At 39.0% G+C, this 22,306-nt stretch overlaps 2 protein-coding genes across 7 annotated transcripts in view; one reads left to right on the top strand and one right to left on the bottom strand.

The window, feature by feature from the left end:
• dctn1b (dynactin 1b) overlaps positions 1 to 20,848 on the top strand; it is a 156,787-nt gene extending 135,939 nt beyond the window's left edge. For 4 of the 6 annotated variants that reach the window (XM_039751872.1, XM_039751873.1, XM_039751871.1 and 1 more), the window contains 7 exons: positions 902 to 1,068; positions 4,897 to 4,911; positions 7,100 to 7,233; positions 7,510 to 7,696; positions 9,085 to 9,158; positions 15,013 to 15,102; positions 17,224 to 20,848. In XM_039751872.1, the coding sequence (XP_039607806.1) occupies positions 902 to 1,068; positions 4,897 to 4,911; positions 7,100 to 7,233; positions 7,510 to 7,696; positions 9,085 to 9,158; positions 15,013 to 15,102; positions 17,224 to 17,361 (805 nt within the window). In that variant the 3' untranslated portion in view covers positions 17,362 to 20,848. The remainder of the gene's footprint in view (positions 1 to 901; positions 1,069 to 4,896; positions 4,912 to 7,099; positions 7,234 to 7,509; positions 7,697 to 9,084; positions 9,159 to 15,012; positions 15,103 to 17,223) is intronic. The other 2 variants (XM_039751870.1, XM_039751874.1) reach the window with 1 other exon arrangement.
• Positions 19,891 to 22,306, bottom strand: part of fam113 (family with sequence similarity 113) — a 105,886-nt gene continuing 103,470 nt past the window's right edge. The window contains exon 14 of the mRNA XM_039752917.1: positions 19,891 to 20,012. Within this exon, the coding sequence (XP_039608851.1) occupies positions 19,891 to 20,012 (122 nt within the window). The remainder of the gene's footprint in view (positions 20,013 to 22,306) is intronic.

Here is a 22,306-nt window from a genome sequence, read left to right as displayed (position 1 = left end):
GACCAGTGAGGTTTGAACTCCTCAGTCCTTCAATGTGAAAACACATACAGATGAAAATGGCACCTATATAGGTGATTAGGTGTCATCTTCGTTGTGTTATGCACTTCATTTAATCCAAGTGACCCAAAGTGTATCTAAGAAAGTAAAAAACAATGACGAGACCTCTGTGCAGTAAAAGTCTTTGTAGTATTAAGTTTCATGTTTCTACGTTGGATGGATAAAGAGCTTGAGAGAGATTGATTGAAGAGTTCAGCTAACATCAAGATTCACATTAGATAGATAGATCGATACTTTATTAATCCCAAGGGGAAATTCACAAAGGAATTGAATAAGGAAGTGGTCAGAACCAAAACAGTACCAGCATTGAACACCCCGATTTAGACTGCTGTATGTACATCCAGCCACAGGGACTTACTTTTTATATGTCAATGGAAGCTTTGATTCCTTATTAAAAATGGACCTTTTCACACTTAAGTACTGAGCCTCACTTTTTTCACAGCTACAGTTCACATTTGTTTTCAAGACTGTCTTTCCCTAATTTCTCCTCCTTGTGGATTTTGAACTACTGCCAGCTACAACCAAACGAGTGTGTCAGGCGGTGATTCTTGTCAGGCCCAACAGTATTTTTATTGTGTTATGAATCAGCCTGTTTGTGTTTAGTATTACACATTTCATCTTCATTCTGTGGTTCTCAGCTGTGGTGTCCAAAAAAAATGCATTATGGTTTTGTTGCACCTCTGAAAAAGAAAATAATTTTTACGGTGTTTGACCTATTCAATACATGAAAGAATAGAACTATCCTTACCCTTGTTAGTATTTGAGTGTAAATTGGCCATCATTTTGCAAAAATGTGTTGCAAAAAATAAACATAATGTTTAAACGGATGCTTTATTTTCTTTAGGGAATTTGAAGAGACAATGGATGCCCTTCAAGCTGACATTGATCAACTTGAGGCTGAAAAAGCAGAGCTGAAACAGCGCCTCAGTAACCAGTCGAAACTCACTATGGAAGGACTTCGTTCTTCTCCTTCATCAGGAATTGCTTCCATTGTTGGTGGAATTGCTACAGGTAGGTGCAAAAACAAAGATACATCAGTGAGTGCCTTCTGAATGCTGTGATAGAAACTGCCATTGTGCTGTTAAGAATAGAAAATCTCATTGAAAATTTAACACTTAACTGGAAGTGAAATTCAGAGAGCGACAATAACACCTTAAACAAAGCAGCAGAACAGAATTTGTATGTTGCAGTTCTGAGTGTCATGTCTGTAATGATCAAAATTGTAACAAAGTCATGGACAAGTTTACTGACTGATTAACTGAGCTGAATATGAACATCCTCCTTCTTGTAGACCCTCCAGCTCAGACCTCTTGTGGGATATCAATTTCTGTAGCTTTCCTATTGTCTGTTGTTGCCAGTCTTAAGAACAGTTGAGTATGACTCAAAGTTGTGAAAGTTACCTCTTGGTAGTAGTCTTTCAATTTGTTTAGCTGTCACTGTAAAACACATGCACATTACTTAATTAAAACTGTTATGATTGGTAGGCCCCTGATAGTACCATAGTACTATATTTATAGTATAGTATTATTTTTCAGTATTTTCCAGTATTTGAAATATAATTAAATTTGATAAAAGTATTTGTCTACACACCACCAGTCAAAAGTTTTAGAACACCCCAATTTTCCCAGTTTATATTAAAGTTTAAGCAGTTCAGTTCCTATAAATAAACTGAAATGATACAAAGGTAAGCAATAAACTGTCAGAGTTTAAAAAAAGTTTAGATTTCCAAAGTTTAGGTTACAACAAACTGAAAAATTATGTAATTTTTCAGAGTTTTACAAAACAATCTTTTTCAGTGAACAAGTAATGGGTTAGCAACTTACAGATTTTCTGCAGCGGTGGAAGTTAATGAACCCTTGATGAAGTTGATGAAAACAATTCCCAGTCGTACCAACTTTTGTTGTATTTATGCACAAACCCTCTGCCTGTAGAGAAGCAGTGCTGGAACAAACTGTGCTGCTGCACCCTCTGAAGCTTTATTTGGACAAGTTGTCATAATTAACACAGACAGACAGACAAACCGACCATTAAAACCATTAATGTGCAGGCCTTTCCTTTAGAGAAATTGCAAAGAAAGCCAAAGTGTCAGTGAGTACAGTTCCCTGCACCATCAAAAGGAACTTGGAAACTGGGGGACACTGAGAAGAACAGGTCTGTCAGAGCCAAAGCCTCATCATAATGAGAAGACGGCTTTGTGAGAGTCAGTAGCTTGCCTGATAAATGTCTCACAGGACACCTTCATGAACAGCTCAGCAGTGCCGTATCAATGTTTTAATTTCAGGAAACGCTATAAAGGTGCACGATTACCGTAAAATTCATAATCAATGATTACTACCCATAATAGTGTAATTGCAATTATTAATTTCAATTAATACAATTAAATGTATTTTTTGTGTTGTCAACTTCATATACTATGTTCTGTATTTACACAGTGCAGTGGAACCTCTGCTTAACAGCTAGGGAACCACTTGAAATTGCTAAATGCAGAATAAGTTGAAAACTTAAAAATATAGTTTTTGTTTGTTTACAATAGAAATACAAAGCACCTATTTGATACATTTAAATACAGATAATTATTGATATTCAAAAAGTAATGACAAAAATGTAACATTTTGGAAAATTATTAAACATCTGAATGTTAACTTGGGTTCTACTGTATTAGGATAACAAAAGTTGCATGTGTATGTAAGCAAAGTGGTTAAGGTAAACACGGCCCGATAGTTTGGTTGTATGACTATATAAAAGTATTTAAATGTAACAATATTAATATATAGCAAGCTCAAGGAGTATTTAAATGGTACATCCTGCTGCCATTGTGACATTTATATAATGTGCTTGCTTGTATATACAGTACATAGAGTGCATAGACTGTCTAAATACTTTTGACATTCGTTATATGCTTACATGGTATTTGCAGATTATCTGTACATATGTTATGCACAAATGTTTAGGTGTGGCATAAATGTCATAAGATACTCAACCATTGCTACGTGCAGCCTATATGAAGTCCGGTCTAATCACTTGTAGCAGAGGCGTTCAGTATGTTGGCTCTGTTATGTCTAATCATGCAAACACAAGAAGAATTCCTGAGGATAGTATGTGATTTGCAAGCTTCTGCATTTCAGGGTAAATTCCTCGTATTAAAATGAATTGTTATGCTTCAGCTTACTACTACCATAGTTTTTGTCAACCACAAACCTGTTGTGGTTCATAAAGGTCCACCTGATTCGTATCCATTTAATTTTCTGTCTGTCGTTTGGCATACAGTAAAGGCAACACAGCCTTAAAATTGGGTATGGCGGCTGTATCTCTTTCCCTGGATGTTGAACATTTTTAAAAACCTTTGTTGCACACAGTTTGAATTTGAGTCTTGTCTTTTGGTAAATAAAACGCAATGACTTCTGTTCTCTGAATTTGCCTTCAATAGCCTGCTTGATACGGACATGTGTCAGCATAAACAAGTATTTAACAGTTATCTGTGTGGCGGATTTAATGATTCTGCAATTTACTGCTGCTTCTTTATCTTTCATGCACTCAGTTGTTGAATTGCAGATGGTTATATAAATGTTTGAGTACAGTTTGCACAGTATACTCTTTGATCAACACCATTGCTGTTTAAAACAAAACAGTTACATTTTACAAACAATTCTCTTCAATTTGATGAAATGTAATGAAATTTATAAAAGAAAAGAAATTGTTAAGAATCAGATTCTTTGTATGCTGCGCATTTGAGCTTAGTGGAGGTGTCTGTGATTGGGTGCAACACTCATGTGCTGTTTAGAGCAATCTGTAACTGGCAAAGCTCGATACTAAATGGACTGCAGCAATCAAATACTCTTCACAGTTAGTATATTGTGCCATCTGTAATTGTTTAATTGTACGTTTAGACTGGTGGTGGTCTCTTGCCCAGGCAAGCCACTTATACTTATTGGCTTTCTTACTGACACCTGTCCTTTCAAAGCTGCAGCTCATAGTCTTTGTAAGTGACACTTCCTTACTTCTGCGACTGTCCTTTGTTTACTTCTGTCACAAATTCTTGCTTCCTCTTATTTTTGTAGGAGATTCTGTCTATATAGAGCGTAAGGTTTCACAAGTCATGTTAGCAAGCAACGAGGAAACCGATTACCTTGACATGGCTGCAGGGGTGTAATTATTGTATGTATTGTAAGTCTGCTTAAATTTACCAGCACAGCTAAATCCTGCCCATTGAGAGAAGCTGCAAGCTGTTGACTCTCAGAAACTTCACTTGTCTGTCTCTTTATTTAACCTCTTTCAGTATCGTGTGAAGATCCCCAGCGTACCACTAGCCAGTATACTGCTTGGTAACTCGGTGTAACTGTTGTTCTGTGTGTACAAGACAAGACATATTTTTCCAAATAATTAATGAGAGAGTGCCAGTTTGCAAAAATGCTAAAAATGTTCAGAAAACGAAAGTTGACTGCACTGTTGTGTAATATGAATTTTATTTTTTTTCTTGCTTTTTGAAAAGCTACATTTTTATTCCTTTCCGGTTTGTTATTTGGACTAATTACATTTTCAAAGTCAAAAGTGTACAGAAGCAGTAACTTTATACAAATCAGATGGATGTGTTGTAACTACCACAAGACTTTTAGTGTCTTCATCACCCAAAGAAAGTTATGATGCAGGAGGTGAAGTGCAAACGTGTCCATCATTGTAAGAGAGCTTGCTCAATGTTGTTTTGTGGTTCAGTGCACTGGCCAAAGTTCTTTTATGAAGTAGTTTATTCATGTTTGAAGACCAGTTTATTTTGAACTTTCACGTGTCTTTTGACTCCTCATTTTCTCATCTTTTCAATGCTCAATCCTGTTTGTTCTTCAGAGGATCAACTGAAAGGTATTGGATCTCTTCCATGTTTGCTCTGTTGTCATCCTCTGGTTTTTTGTTGTTTTTTTTTTTTTTTGCATGGACATTTCATTGTGAGGCGAATGATAAAATGAATTATTCTTATTACTGCTACGTAATTTCATGACCACTTGGAAAGGATTAATTTAATGCATGGGGTATTTTGCATGGGCTGAAGTGAGAAATAAACAAGTCTGAGAAACTTGTAGCTATGGCACGATCTGCTTGCTGCAGTACCCGTGTTATTCGGTGCTCAAAGTCACACAGTCATGTGCCCATTCACTCAGTTCAGTTTACTTTAATATGGCACACATCCCACTGACTGGTTCAGAGGGTAGTGTTCATTCACAAATACACCATACGGCATACACATGCAAATGTCTGTGTCCGTCTTGTCTCGGTGTCACTTTGTCCGATTACTGTGTTTTGGTTTGCATATCAACCGAGGACACTGGATCATTTGCAGGAGGTCTCTGGTCATTTATACGAAAGCTTTTACTGAAAGCACCATTTTAGCCACTTTCCTGATCCAACACAACTCAAATCATTTACAATTACAATTAAAACAAAGGCAAATTCAGCTGATTTTCTCTTTGACCTTATGATGGAAAGCTTAAGTCCCAAGGCATGATATGTCACAATCTGCACAAGTGTGGTTAAAATCTATGAATCTGTTTATTTTGCTGAAAAGGAAAAAATAAAGAAAGCCATGTAAATTTGTATTTTGTCATGTTGTGGTGATTTGTGTATCAGGAGTTGGAGTTCCCTTTTGCTTTCTACATTTTCTCCAGTCACAAAGTTCCAGTTCATTTTTATTATGTAGGGTGTTAAGATTATAGAGAGGGTCAGGGTGGCATCCAACTAGGATATCAGACGAAAACGTCAGGAGGTGCCTAATTATTGTATGTATCGATTGCTCTTTCGTCTGTTTCAATTTATCAGCACAGCTAGTGATGCTCCTCAGTGAGAGAAGCTGTTACTTACTATTATTATGTATTTGTTGATACATTTGCCCACGGAGACCTAAAAAATGAGTATTGACAAAATAGTTTACATACATTATTATTATCACTGCTGTTATTTGCTATTTATTTGTTTTTCTTTTGGGGGTTGCAGTTGCTTTTCAACCTATTTCTCTTTTAGCTGTACCACCTGTCTAAGATGGGTTAAAAATGTAGACTTGAGCGTATTCAGCATCAACATTTGCAGTGCACCATCTATTGGAATGTATTTTGTAATGCATGTTCTAATGAAATGTGTGCCATTTTTCATTATAACAGAAGGCACATCAAAAACCTTACAACTGCTTTTACTCATTCCACACCAAACAGACCTGGAAAAAACTTTCCTCTACTTTCAAAGAAGTTCTTCATGGAGACCAGATGACAGTAAAGAATAATTCTTTATTTGCATATAGATATGCACAAATGTCTTGGTCCATGGAGTGAGCAATTAAACAGTTCATCTGCTTTTATGCTTTTGTTTTATATTAAATCATTGAATACCTCACGTCATCTGACTGCTTAATACGCAGAACTTCATTTTTCCATCCAGACTTCTATTTACCTGAGTGCCACTGCATTGATGGGGGTGTTCTGCAGACCCTTCTGTTGACTTAGTGGCACCTTAATAGGAGGGCTCTTTGGGCTTTCCCAGTAGTTTATCCTTGCTTTCTAGAGGGGTGTCAATTACTCATTTACCTCATTTTAACCTTGAGAAATCAAAGTGGTGGTTTCTCTAAGATGAGGCAGACCTTTAGGCCATAAGTCATGTTTGGTTAACCCTTTAGTTACCTTCAGTTGTTTTCCTAATGTTTTAATAATTCATTGTTACAACTTAATTTACGTATATACTTGTAATAGTTGTAAAGATTATATAGTAACTAAAAAATCCATAATAGCAAAAGAACTAGACACAGATAAACATAAACCTGTCCTTTTATTAGGTGGATTGCTAGTTTAACCTAAAAAGTATTTTTTTGTTTTTCTGCTAATTTAGCAGGAACTCAAAGTAACAATAATTAAGGATGTTACCTTTCTTTGTAGTCACTCTTGGCAGATTTGAAGTATTTGTCATTTTATAGCTGATCTGAAATTGCCATTTTGCCTTGTCACCTTGTCACGTGTTTGTGTGAGGCTTGTTTTTGGGGTTTTCATGCTGTCTGTTGTCCTCTTTACAGGTGGAGGTGGTATACAGCCAGGCCTTGGTGGAGCCGGACCCCTCCAAGTTATTGATTCTCCTCTCCTGGTGCAGCAGATCAAGGTGCAGCGTCTCTGCATCAAGCACCTGAAGGATGAGAACAACCGTTTGAAGGTACATTGCTCTGAAATAAAAGTTGTTAAAATTTGCAGAGGTTCTGTCCAGGGCTTCACGAGTTTTAATTATTCTACAGTGGCACTGTTCTTCTATTCTATGTCAAAGTGATGTAACCTTAAAATTGTACAGATTTGGACTTGTGACATTTTCATTTCGGTATAAATTTAAATATTTGGTTTTCTTAGTATGTTTTGCAGCTGATTATTTTCAGTTTTTGTTCCTGTCACCTAAAAAAAAAATCCCCCCTCCAAAAAAAATTCTGTTCCTTTTCAGGCTGAAAAGATGAATGCGCAGTTAGCATCACTGCCACCCTTACGAGTTTCCAAATTACCACTGAAGGAAGGGCTTGGAAAAGAGCTGCAGTCCAGTGCACTTTACCGAAAAACGAATCAGCTGTTGGAGACTCTGCTGCAGATGAGTGCCAGCACCAAAGTAATAGACATTACTGGCAAAACCCCAGGTTCGACTTGTGCTTATTGCTACTCCTTGTTCTTTCATACATTTTTGTAATACTTTGACTAACATGTTGTTGTTGTAGGTCCTCCACCGAGCCTAATACTTGATAGTCCATCTCTTTGTCATTGTTAATAATAATAAGTTTAACTCCTGCTCTGTCATTATTTCATTTTTGCCTCAAAATGCCTACTCTTGGTTTATCCATCAGTGCCTTCACATCAGTCCTTTCTCTCCGCTCTATGGTTGCACATTCTCATGTCAGTACTTAAGTTTCTTACTTTGTTTTATACCGTGACTTCATTGACTTTGTCTCTTATAATACGCAGATTCCACAAACTTTTTATTCAGTTTTGGAGAGCCTTCTCTAGAAATAAGAATGAGGACTAACTTCCAATACACCTTGACAGAATAAATGTGCACAGCTCACGTAAGCCGTCATATCTGACTCTGTACTGCAGTTTGTGTTAAACGTGCCACCAAAGTAGAACTGCCTTACGTTTACAAAAACAACATCATTGCTGACATTTTAGTTTCCAGTTAGAACATCTGCATCAGTCCTCCTGCACTGTGGCTCTCCTGGTGTCTGCATTAAGGCTGTCAAATTAGCCAAAATATAAATAACTTAGGCTAATGATTCTGGGCGTTGCAAGAATGTTTGAACATACTTTATTTTAAATATATACTTATGTTAATGGCCACAGCAAAAAAATAAATAAAAATCCTAGAGGTACTCTGGGAGGAAATCCCAAGCAGCTGCATGCTATAAAAGGGAAGCATCGGCACCGACATCTTGTTTTCCGTTTGTGCTGACCGCTAAAAGTGTAAATCTTCAACTATGAAAGGACTATCCCTAATTCTAGTCACTCATTTGTCCTGCGCCCCCACAAAATGTCCTCTCTCCATTCCTCATAGCTCTCAATGCAGCAGCAAGACATGTCATGATAGGATCATAGTGCAGGATACCAGCTGATCGCTGCCAAAAGGCCCCCAAACACACAACATTGTTTTAAGTGCTTCATGCTTAGCAGAGGCACCATATTAATATTAATGTAACAAAGTATGGTGCGAGCACGTTTGGCTCATAATGATTTAACGTTTTTTTGTGGCTTGCTGTTTTGAAATGTATCGGGAAGATTATGAGTCATTTAGTAAGACCACGACAGCATGAGAATAGTGAGCGAAGTAAAAGAGCAAGAAAGAGGCAGGCAGGTTGAAAGCAGAATTGTTTTATTGTTTTGGAGGAAGCAAGGGGCTTGGTAGAAATATTACCAATGAAGATACCAAGGTAGCCATTCATAATTATGGAAAAGACTAATTGTGAATGTGTAAAGATTGTTTGTGCATTCCGTCTCAGGTTTTTATGTGTTGTTTGTTTATTTTTTTAAATCACAGGGAGCCCTACAGCACAACTCCTGGAGCAGACCGCACGTCTAAAGTCAATGAGTGAAACCCTGGAAAAACTGAAGGTAACAACATGACAATGTGTAAACGCTTTCTAATGCTCAATCATTTTTAAAGCTATGGCCGCTCAGGTAGATGACATGTGAACAGACTCCCATCTCATTCTTCAGATATCTCTCTCTCTCTCTCTCTAAAAGCAAGGCCACGATACGTGGTCTTCTCGGAAGTTCTCGAAAGACATTTAAAAGACTGGCCACGGAGCAACTCGTGGGGACCGTAAACATGAGACTTGGTGCCAAGAGATTGTCCCAGGGCAGTCTCGCGGGGTGATGTGGAATTTAAGATTCTTGTGAGACACGCCCTTCTTATCAAATAAGAGCCCGGACAGCCAGCAAAACATTCAGTCATGTAGAGTCACGTGGTATACACAGATCTTGTGCTCTCAGCAAAGAAGAAAGAGCAGCGCAATACACATGCAGAGAAAGGTACAGAATATGAAAGCAGTAAAATTCGAAAGTATTGTAGCATCCCAGCCAAGCTGAAGCCTTTTTTGTTTTAAGTGACTGTTAGGTCCGATCGAGGGAGGGCAGAGTACAGCACGGAAGACTGATAGCTGGGTGCTGATTGATGCGGTAAGGGGGAGGTGAGACCCGTGGGAGGAAAGGTTGGAGAGGGTGCTAGAAAGTTGTGTTTGGGGTTATGCAGTCGGCAATTGTTAAAGCAGAACTTTTGTGACACTTTATTACGTCAGTCACTACAATATCAAAAAAAAAGATAGTACAGATCGCATTAACGCAAAAAAAAGGAAATTAGTTTAAGTCAGAGAATTTCAAAAATGGGGTTTAACTCACATGCATTTATTGGTTACTTTGAAAAAAAATTATTAACTGCTGATGATGTGGATCGTTTTGTCTGTGCTGAAATTCCAGACAGAGAAACCTATCTTAAATTATGGTACAAAGTCATTAAACACAAGTCTCACAAACCTCATTTAAAAGATTCAGCATATTGGGACACAAAAGATTCCAAATGTTGTTTTTACAGAAGTTCTGAAATAAAAGTGAAACTAATGAAATAGCAACAATTCAAAAAAAAAAAAAAAATCTTACGAGCGTGTATCTGGAAAACCAAACACGGGGGGTTGTCGAGCGAAGTGAGCAGGGGGTAAAGCCCCCTAGTCTTCTAAAAAAAAGTTTTCACATTTTTCCAGTGTTCAATTTGTTTTGCCAGTCTGGCTTTCTGGTATGCCTGGCATCCTGTGAGTGCAGTAGTTTGTGTGATCAAGGTAAAAGCTTGACCTGGGCCTCTTCGCAATTTTAGATTTTGAAACTTGGCCAAAACAACAGCAGTGAAAACAGCCCATATTGTTGAAGTCTGTGCAGACTGACTAACTACATTATGTCCCCATTGTAAAGAATGACTTCGGTGTACACGTACTGTAGGTACCGTAATGCATAATACACAGACTTCACAATGTTGAACCAGGCTCTGTGCCTGACTAGCCAGATACAGCAACAGGTTAAGTTGGTTTGTATTTTATGAAACAGTTCTCATCATCCTCATGGTAGTCAGATAGCCCTGATGATAGGCCAGTGTGGTGGTATACATCATAACTATTTGCACAACTGATTGTATTCTAAAGACGCCAACCATCCTGTACATCCGGTGATAAAGCATCAGTGTGTTATTTGGTTACCGTATGTCAGGACAAGATATATCTTTCTGTACTTTCTATTTAACATGCTGTCAGATCAGTACCTAACACTCTCAAACGCGGTGAGGTGACTTATGAATTCACCTCACAGAATGTGAAAAAAAGCTCATTTAAAATTAATGAAGTGTTGAAGGGTTTTCTTTTTTAATTTCTTGTCACGTTCATATTAATTTATTCTAATGAAATATTCATGAAAAATCTTATTTGTCTAATGAGGGATGCTTTTTATAGAAGAAGTGTTAGCTGTAATTGACAGTCTCATCTAGTTATGTTATACAAAAGTATTTTGACACAAACGTGTACAGCTCATTTATTAAAAACAGAACAAATGCACCTAGCAGGGGTGCTAGATTTGTTCCTCACTCTGCTGGGAAGCTGAAAGCTCTATTATAAAATTTACAAATAAGGAAACCAAAAACTGCATAATGTTTCTTGAAATTCAAGATTCAAAGTGGGATTTACAAACCCGTATGTGAATTTCGAATATATTGGAATGAGTTTTCCAATTCAGAAACGTCTATTAGCACTGTGTAACTAGCAGAAGACGAGGCCTAAAATAGGGCAGCAGAGTAGAAGTCACAAGCCTGGCCGTCCAGTTGTGAGCGATGGTCGTTTCACTATTGCTAAACTGAGTTAATGATTTAATTCTGACGTGAAGTCCCCAGGTTCACAGGATGAGAAACTGAGAGGGGTTACAACAATAACAATCTGTGATCCCTTCATCTCGTCTTTATGTCACTTCTAGTAACAGTCAATTCAAATTTTTGAAATGCAGAGCCTTCTCCCCCGTTAGAAAGTGCGTGCAGCCTTTGAAATGCTAGCTGCTCTGTGGCTCCCCGCAATGGTTTTGATTGACTCTTCTTTTTGAATGGAGGAACCAGCAGGCCTGATATCCTAATTTTATAGTTCTAAAGCTGATGGAGAGTTACGCTTGTAATGGCAAATGTTGGGTGCTCTATGGCTGTAAACGGACACAATCAATGGGAAAGCAGAGAGAGCGCACACTATGGGTCTCCAAGCTTTGCGCACAAGAAATCCTTGTGAAATCTCTTGTGATTGGTCAAACAAGTTGTTGTGTAGCTCACATTTATTGCTAGTATCCACTTAAGTCCACATTGCTGTGGATGGTTATATGACATTACTTTTATATACACAAATACAAGATGAAGCAACTGCGGGCGTTGATTTGACTTGAACTTATTTCTGTAAAACTTGACTTGCTTGTATGGAATGTTACTTGCTTTTAATAAATTCAGTAAAATGATTTTAAAAAAAAGTTACTGAATGTGCAAAATGTATTTAAATCTTTAATATTAGCAGACAATGAAAATCAAATACATAAATGGCATTTGAGCAGTAAAAGGAAAAAAATAAATAGCTGTCAGAGCAGCTCATTTTAAAGAAGGGCCCAAGACCGATAGCACTGCACTTAGCCCTGAGGCTGCATGAACACTGCCAGCCAGAGTAACGGGACCTCGGGTGCTCAGCGCTACTCAGAATCTGAGGGGAGAAACTCTGGGGAGTCCAGAATGCTTTCTGAAGGGCTGTGTTTTTATGAAAGGTAAATGAACGAGGTGGCCAAATAGCCAAAAACTGGGAAGAACTCTGTCAGGCGTGTGTTCATTTTAGGTTTTTTTATACATTTTCATTGTTCCCTAAAAGTAAAAAGAAAAAAAGGGTACATCTGCATGCTTGGTGGCATTTAAAATGTATACAGAAAGCTTCTGTGTTCCATGGAGTGTGTTAACTGAAAAAAAAAAGACCTTTATCATGGTGGGATATGGCACTGTGGGAAAGGACATTCACCTTCAGCACCACCTCAAGGCACAATGGGTGATAAAGTAACTACAACGGCCATAAACACCAAGTACAGTACAAATAATCATTTTATACTTAGTTTATATTATACATTTTTATCATACAATCCACGTCAGAGAAGAGTCAGATGTACTGAGAACTTATTACATGTAAGGCTGATGCCTAAAATATGATTTACGTATCTGCTTCTCTCCCTTAATCCTGAAATAGGAACATTGTTATCAAAGAACCCTGCATTAGTAGAATGTAATCAAGCAGTATGGATTAAAATGTTAAAAGTCTAATTTCAAAAATGAGTACTAAGAATACATGACTACTGTGCCACTACATAGCCCGTAGGCATCGCTGATGCTGCCCGGATACATTCTGCCAAAGCTCTGAGTGTTCTTCTGAGCGCAGATTGAACACTTTGTGTCCTTCATTAGTTTGTGTGTTGGCACAGTTGCATCTGAAGAAAGAAAATAAAAGGTGCTGCTGCCCTGTTAGTGTCCTTAGGTGAGAGTGATTAAAGGAATGAAGCCAAAAGTAACATCTGCAGCTTGGCATGATTTTGGTTTCAAGAGACAGACGGAAACTTGACAGGTCGTTTACCAGCATGGCTTAAAAGGTAGCTGTGAAATTGTCAAATACAAGCAATTTGTGGATACTTCTAAAGCTCAATAATCCAGATTCTTTGTCGCTGTCCTCTACTTCTTTGTAGTTAGTATTGACGGCCAAATATGTCTTCATTCCAGTCATAGCACAATGGAAGACGTGAGCATGTACACAGTAGTTTACATACTGCCAGACAAAAACCTAGCAACTCTACTGACCAATGGGAAAAGACTGGCTACCAATAGGAACATTGGATAACGATCACGTGATTTAAATGTTGCGACTGCCTGATTTAAATAGCAGGTGTTGTTGATTTTTTTATAAAAAAAAAAAACAGTATTGTGTGCGTGAAGTTAAGGAAAAATGAAATCTAGAGATTGTTAATTATAGGGGTGACATCATTTTCTCAATTTGCCGAAATCTTGAAAGCTGTGACCTACTAGGTTTTTCCATAGTTGGCGAGAGCTGCCGGCCGCTACACCAAAGCGTTCAGCACTACAGTCAGCTGGGGACAGATCAGCTGATGCTGGTACATCACTTTTCACTTTTGATCTCCATATTCTAAGTCCGATTCCGCCATAATACGCAAACTGCTGTCTACAGAGTATTTTGTTTTACGCATTTACTTCGCTGTCTCGTCAGATCCGCCATTAGATCTGACGCCTGCATGAGGACAGCTGAAAAAATATTCAGCCCTCAAAGGGTTAAAATATCAAAATTAATTTTTGCTATGATTCATTTTTTACAAGCAATTATAACTTACAGATTTTATTTATGCATTAATTTTTTATAAGCTACTCTTTGCATTGAAGTGTTTATTAAATTACAAATCACACCATTTAAACACAACAGAGACTATAGAGGGTACTGTTGGCAGTGAAGTGATTAGCCACACCGTTATACCAGTTTACCACTGATGTTTTGTTTGTTATTCAAATAAGATAAACGGAGCAGCGGCAAACCTTTCAGAGATGCCAGTATGTTGAATAAACATTTATGGGTGTTGGCACCAGGGGTTTTGGTCAGTCTGTAGCAGGTCATCCAGCATCAAATTCTATGCAAGATGGAATAATCTCACAAAAACAAAAGTCTGAAGTGCAAAATGTACCTCTGTCGCTTATATAAAAACCCGTTAATGTGTTTGGCATCACGTGCCATCCACTTGGCTATGTGCCGTTCATGTAAATGTCTTCAAATGCGTTATCAGCTCATGGAAATGTAAACTTTAGCATACCACTTTTTCCTAAACTTGATGTCAGATGTTATTACACACAGAAAGTGGCCGCAGATTCAGTGCTTAACTGTTGGTGTAACTTGCTTTTTATTAATCCTTTAAAAGCTGTTTAGAAGGTTTCTAATCTAAATACCCTTATGAAATGAATGTATTTAGTTTAAAACATAAATAATGCTTTACAAAGCTAGCCTGTGGCCCTTACCAATACTAAATTAGTACTGAAGGCAGTTTGATAGTCTCCGGTATTTGCTTTGTTTAAAATGTTCCACACTAATGATGTAATTTGATTGAAATGACTTGACTTCTGATTGCTACTTGTCTGGACACAGAAGACAGCAGCTGTCATTCCTCACTTTTTTAATTTTCCATCATTTAGGTATTTTATTTATTTACTTTACATGAAGATGGCTTTACCGCTGCAGTCCAAATGTGCTTCTGCGATTTGCACCGATTGAGATTCCTAAAAGTACATGTGAAGTGTTGTTGATAACTTGGAGCACACAAGTCTGTCGTCTGTTAATTTTTTTTTTTTGACCCCCGTCTTCTTCTGCTCTTCCAGGATGAGGTTTCCCAGCATGTTGTGTCGCTGCACCCAGGTGCCCGTGTGCCTTCGGACTTTGCCACATTCCCGTCTCCCTTCTTTGTTAAGGTAACTGAAGTTTGGTACACTTGTCTGTGTTCACTTGGTGCTAATATGCGAGTGTTCTCAACACATGCAGCAGGCAGGCCGAGTGCCAACTGCCACAACTTAGCAGGGCAGTCCTGATGTTCAGCTGCTTGTTCGAGGTGAGATATTTGGTTTCCATTTTCTTTGATGGTGGGCTGGGTGAACGTTTGCATTAACCCCTGATATTTTTATGCTGGAAGGTACTTTTGTACTTCTAGAACAGCTCTGGCACTGTTAAACTTTTCTTTTCTTATTGATTGAAGTGATTGTCATTTGTAAACTGCACATATGAACTGTGCGATCTGCAGCCACATGAAGAGTATGCCATGAAGCACAATTAAGTTACTAATAAGTGTTATTCAAAAATAGCATTACTGCATCACAGCTTCAACGTCCTAGGTTTAAATTACCAGGAAAAAAAAATGGGTGCTGTTAGAGACTGTTGTGGGAAAGACGGGCATCACCCAACACAAGGGAGTACCTGGATCTGGGAGTGCAGGAGCTGCCAGGTGAGATGCGTGGGACTGGCGAGTGTACACGAGAGCAGTCTAGTAATCCATGTCCTTTGTCTGCTCGTCTTCAGCTAACTGTTTGGGGATTTTCTTGTGCATCATCTTTAGAAGAGGCTTCCTTCTCGGATGACAGCCATGCAGACCAATTTGGTCTGAGCACTGACCGGCTGAACCCCCCACCCCTTCAACCTCTGCAGCAATGCTGGCAGCACTCGTACGTCGATTTTCAAAAGACAGCCTCTGGATATGACGCTGAGCACGTGCACTCAACTTCTTTGGTCAACAATGGCGAGGCCTGTTCTGAGTGGAACCTGTCCTGTTAAACCTGTCGCTGTATGGTCTTGGCCACCGTGCAGCTCAGTTTCAGGGTGCTGGTAATCTTCTTATAGCCTTGGCCATCTTTATGTAGAGCGACAATTCTTTTTTTCAGATCCTCAGAGAGTTTATTGCCACTTTCAGTGACCAGTGTGAGAGCGATAACACCAAATTTAACACACCTGAGACCTTGTAACACTTAGTCACATGACACCAGGGAGGGAAAATGGCTAATTGGGCACAACTTGGACATTTTTCACTTAGGGGTGTACTCACTTTTGTTGCCAGCAGTTTAGACGTTAATGGCTGTGTGTTGAGTTATTTGGAGGGGACAGCAAATTGACACTGTTATACAAGCTATACACGGACTACATTATATTGGATCCAAGTGTCATATCTTCAGTGTTGTCCCATGAAAAGATATAATAAAATATGAGGGGTGTACTTGCTTTTGTGAGATACTCTGTGTGTGTGTGTATGTATGTGCACAAATGGCCATCGCTATAATCCCGTAAATGTCTCTAATCAACTGGCAGAATCGCAGTTTGGGTCGTCCTTGTCTACTTCCAGCGTCATGCCAAAATATTCTCAAGGAGTCTGAAGAAATCATCTTTGGGCTGAAACTGAGTCGACAAAGGGTCTCGCTCCAGTAAATAGATGGGTGGGGGGCATTTCATATTTTTGGAATGACCAAGTGAAAGTTCCCATCTGAAGCCAAGTGCTGCAGCCAGCCAGGCAGATGGGTTTTGTTCTTTTCAGTGACTGCGGGTGACGGTATGCCAGGTAGGGAATGGTGGCCAGCGTAGGCGGAGTGACAAACAAGTGGGTTGCTTTTACAGTGGTGTGACAACTTCCTCTAAGAAATGTAAATTATATTAATTAAAGCCCTTACCATATTCTGCTAGCTTCCTTATTTCCCCTTCCATTCTGCAATCCCAAGCACCATGCAGGAGGAGTTATTACTAAAGAAATGTCACTTGCTTAAAATTTGACAGATCAAAAATAAAATTCTGGTAATGCACCGTGGTGTCAATGCTGAAACTGGTGCCATTGTGAATTATCTCGTGTCATAAAAGTGTTAAGTCAGTCCCCTTGGAGAGCTGCTCTTCCCAGTGTTTTCTTAGTGGTGGGTCACCTCCAATTTTTGAGCTGCTGCCCAGTTTTCCTTATTTCCAGTGCCATTATTTCAGTTTTGAAGGAGTCCAGTGATTTTGCTGTCCAATGTCTTTTCTCATTTCTCAGCCCAACATCACTTCTGTCGTGTTTCTCGTTTTAGGCTAAAGAGGAGCAGAAGGCAGACACCGTCTTCATTGGTAAAGTGTTGATCCCCTGTGCTCGTGGACAGGAAGAAGTACATCGACTGGTGTTGAAACAACCCGAACTGCACAGAGTCCATCGCCTGCTCATCTCTTAATGCTCTTGTGCGTCACTAACGCGATTCTTAGCGCAGCTTGCCACGAGTTCCTTGTTTTGTTTTCACCAAGTCCTGGTGGTTGCAGATCCTGATCGTTAAAGCTGTGCAGAAGCAGGCTTATTACTTTTGGGGTAGGGGAGCATTGGGATACTCAACTGTAAATCTTATTGTGTGTGTGGCCTTCCACTTATCAATGAAGCTGAAATTTCTCCCCCTGCGCTGCTTTCATATCAGAAATACAAGAAGGGGTTTGGAACTTTACTGCTTTTATTTGCACAGCATTTCTTTCCATTACGCTCGCTTTACTTCTGTGTCTTTTAAAGACTGGTGATGATGGATTTAGAGTTTCTTGGGCACTGTAATATCTGATCAGAAGGGCTCAGTCCTGGCAGGAGGTTAAAGGATTTCAACCCTTCTGCTGCAAGACCCTTTACGGCATGGCAGAACTCCAGCCATAGTTTAGGGTGGTTGTTTTTTTTTTATTTATATTAAGATTTGAATATTCCTTGAACATAGGGATTACCTTTTGCACTTTTCACATTGTGGTGCGAGTTTAACGGTAATACCTTGAATTATGACTGAAGCACTCAAATTTAGCAGAATTTCTTAAATGAAACCTAAGAGTGACACTAACAGTATGAAATTTGTGCCCTCTGCTGCCAATGCAGACTGGCACGTACCCTTATAATTTAGCAATCTGAACAAGTAGTGGGGCAAGTAAGGATTATAGCAGAATAGCCCCCTCTGCCGTTCGTTCCGTTTTGTTGCCCCAGTCAAGTCAGGTTCCTGTTTTGCACCAAATACCATCCCCATGGGCTGTGGCCTCCCTAACAGGTGGCGGAGTTTTGGCATCACTACTAAATAAATGAACCTTGTAATCAAGATGAGCTTTCCCTGTACTAAGCTGCACTATTTATTTTTGCTGATGAAGAAAGGCATCAAATAAAACAATGAATAAATAGAACAAAAGCTTGTGCTAGTTGGAGTGGTCTGTAGATTTAGGATATCAATCAAACATGAACATCTTTTGCTTCTTTCCACACATGGCGCCACTGACATTTACAAGGAAAAGCAGTTTGTATTTTGTTGTCTCCACTTGATCTGAACGGCCATATTACACAGCACCACTCAAGTCAAGAAGACGGCCAGATCAGGTCCAGACCCCCAAGCAAAGATGGTAGCTTGGAGTAGGAAAAATGACATAAGTGAACCCACAGTTTGGGCTTGTTGGGGTCTCAAATGTTACAGGAAGGACTACAAAGAACAAACCAAAGTGACCACAGCTTAAGGCCCAAGGCCACATCAACAGCACTTATCTTGATTCACAATATACTGAAAAACTAAGATTTATTTATATTTAAAATATTTTAGAAGAGGTATGTTACAATTTATCAGTTTCCTTTAAAGTAGCTTTAAAATGGAAAGTTTGTGTAGTAAGTGAACTGATGACTGCATGTTCAGATGGCTGACCGTTTTCATTTTCCCCAAACAAACTGTTTAAGTTTCTGACTATCATCCCTTTAGTTTTGAAATAAAAACAGCCAGTCATTACATCCGCATCTTGAATTAAATGAATACGTAACCTGATTGGGTAGTCCGCTGAACTTAAAAGTCCTAAAATGACATAACAGGAGTGAGGAATAGCAGACCAGCGTGTATCTGGAGGATTCAGAGACTGTAAAAATGGCTGGTAGGGAAAGTAAAACATCAGTTAGCTTTTTCTTTGTTTTCCATTCTTCAGTTCCAGCTGCTTCTTTCTATATGCTTGAATGGCATCTGCATAGCTTTTGTATTTCAGAGAACAGCAGATTTAATCTTCTGTTAGTGAACTTTGGCTAGAAACCCTTTTGAATTGAGACCGATGACTCCAGCTATAGCTACACATTTAATCATTTTGTATTGTCAAGTGACATCTATAAGCAGAAACAGAAAACCTCTCAAAATGCACGCTGGGTGATCCTCATCTTCCTTGGGCCTGTCCCCCATTTGTCAAGCTTTACTGGGAATAAACCCCAACAAGGACAGCATTGACCCCAAGAGGGGAGCTTCAGTCTCGTAAAATGTGGAGGGCTTCAGGTAAGCAAGTGGTTAGACTTTTCTGAAAATAAGTTTGTAGAAATATACATACATGCAACACAATCAAAAATCCACAAAATACATTGAACAATTTCTTTATTTTAGCTTCATCATAAATTCAAAATGTTTTCATTTTTTTCCCCCCTTTTACTGACTACTAACATGCACATTAACTACATAACAAATCTAAAACAAGCAAAAACAAAATTGCAAAGATCTTAAACCAAAAACTTAAGCAAAACAAGTGCAAATTTAAACAATTAAAATCAGACAAATACTTGATTTAGAACAATCATTTTTAAAACACACACTTTAAACAATGACATGCATATTTTTGCATAAATTAACTGCTTTTGTAAAAGGAGAACATTTTTCAAGAATTCCTTAATAGTAAGTGCTCTACCAAAAAAACCATTAGCTTCTTGAACGTCTCTGGTGGTCACCCACCACACGTCAGTATCTGTAAAACGGAGCCCCCCTGGGCACACTGTAGGGTGAAACGGGCATCCGAGTGGGCCGACTCCTCATGACAAAACGGTGCCTCGGGGGCTGCACAAACTCCCCAAAATAAGGGCCTGCAAAGAAGAGAAAGATTCTCATCCAGAGTCGGCAAAATTCAACAAACTGCTGTGCAGGGCTGGGGGGCTACAATTCTTTTCATAGCCACCATAAGCAACTGCTCATCCTGTAAGGTAGTGTCTTGTTTTCACTGACAATTCACCAGCGATGGCCTGACGAGAAATATAAAAGCTGACAAAGTTTCTAATGGCCTCACACGAGCAGATGAGCTGCTTGGACGTCTTCAATAAGAACATTTTGTACTGGACAAAGAAAATCTACAACCTAACCAAGAATGTAGGAGAATATCCATGTGTGTGCTCATGAGCTCCAAGATGACTTTCTCAAAACTACCCTCTGGGGAGATAAGAGCATAGAAGAGGCTCAGACACCCAGGACCCCTTCTCAAGCCACTTCAATTCCCAGTTGAGCCCACTGTCACAGTGGACTGGGCCAGGTTTGGTTTTTTGTTTTAACCTTTCCAATTCTCCTTTCTTACAGTACTACTTACAGTAGTAAGTCAGACCACAGAGAATGAACATCACATGAAAACAGGATTCAAAAACTGCACGTTTTTCTTCTCTGTTCCTCACAAGCCAGTGAAGGTGACAGAAGAAATAAATATAAATCTGTTCCCAATACTTGGGCAAAATGTCTTTCGCTGCTTGTGTCCTGTAGCCGCCTTCTCTTTACTAATCCTATAAAACTATGATTTGGTGATGCAGTTCTCCATTTTAAGATCCCAACGGATATCCAGTGGGTGTGGAAAACATCCTCCTCGACCCCAGACGGTTGGTAAAACAGCCAGGGGTCAAGCAGGTGGAGACTGCAAACCATCAAAAGAAAAAAAAAAGGTGGAAATGAGGAGCTTACCTCAGCGCCCCAAGACAGGCGACACACTCGCTCCTTTCTACAGGCAGTACACGGCCCTTGCACACTCTTGAGTTGTTTGAAACTTTCAGTTCAGTGTTGCACATCTTTTTACAGTTTGAATCCCCATGCAACAGCAGCCCCTGAATAGCCTTCACACAAACAAGCGTCAAAACCCCCTGGAGCCGGTGGGTGTAATCAAGAGGGGCAGTAAGAGCAGGTGGTCTCACACAGCATCAGGCACTTTGTGTTTCATCTCCCAGAGATACACAGCATCCAAAACCACATGAGACCAACACACGGCAGTGAGGAGGTTGTCTTTGAAAAGAGAAAAGCGCCATGTAAAGAATCATTTATGACCAATCACCACAACAAATCGGACGTAAAAACTACTTTTGTAATGCAACTTCAACATATTGTGGGAAATGAGGCTATAAAATGAGAACCTCTGCGTTTAGGAGTTCATACACCATTAAACATGAATTGTGAACAGAAAAAGTCAGTAAATGTTTTGTGTACACATACGGGTCTATTATCCCATAAAAATTCACCTTATTAAATAAAAATTTTCCTTCCCCACCTTTTAAGTTCATGGGAATACATTTTTTTTTTTTTAAATTAAACAGTTCTGTTCACTACATCTCTCTCAATTTCATGTGTGTGTGTGTTTTGGAAAGCGAGCATCGCTCTTTTGAATAAAGTTGCTCTTACTGGTATTCAGTGTTGCCAAGTTTGTCAGTTCCTTGCCATCTCATGTCAAAAATTGTACTTGAGCAAACCTGACAAAACGTACTGTACATAGAGTACTAAAAGACACGACAAAACAGCTTGGAGAAGTACCGCTCGTCTGCCTCTTTTTTGCACTGCAATCACACCCACAAGCAGCTATGGATTTGGGGGCTCTGGAGTGTAAGGCATCAATCAGTACTTTCATTGAGAGTTTTTAATAATTATTATTCGGGAGTTTTGTGCCACCATCTTGTATTTATGCTTGATTACGGGTGCTGATATTGTGTCCATTTTCAAGCTGTTGGGACAATACTGCCAGTTGCTACCACTTGACAGCCTGAAAGTCGTGACATCGTTGGGGAGACGCTACTTGAACTATAATCCAATGCATTAGAGAAGTACATTAAAGTTAAATCAGAAAAATACCCCAATTAGACATAATTTTGGTTATAAACAATGCAAACCGTGGCAGCAGTACCCCGTAAATACTTTCTACAGCCATTGTAAATTGAAACTACATTTATTAAATATTAGATTTAAAATTACCTTAAATATTTAGCTTGTGGTCCATTGGATTACTGCTGACAAATGAGGTGTGTGTCCAAAGATATTCAGAAAGTACTCACACCCCTTCATTTTCTGCACACTAGGTGTTGTAGATTTCATTCCAAATGAATTCGCAATTTTTGCCCATCAATCTACACTCAATAGC

Source organism: Polypterus senegalus, chromosome 4, assembly GCF_016835505.1.
Source record: "Polypterus senegalus isolate Bchr_013 chromosome 4, ASM1683550v1, whole genome shotgun sequence".
Classification (NCBI taxonomy): domain Eukaryota; kingdom Metazoa; phylum Chordata; class Cladistia; order Polypteriformes; family Polypteridae; genus Polypterus; species Polypterus senegalus.
The sequence above is the reverse complement of the archived record's forward strand: the minus strand, read 5'-3'. Positions and strand labels throughout refer to the sequence as shown.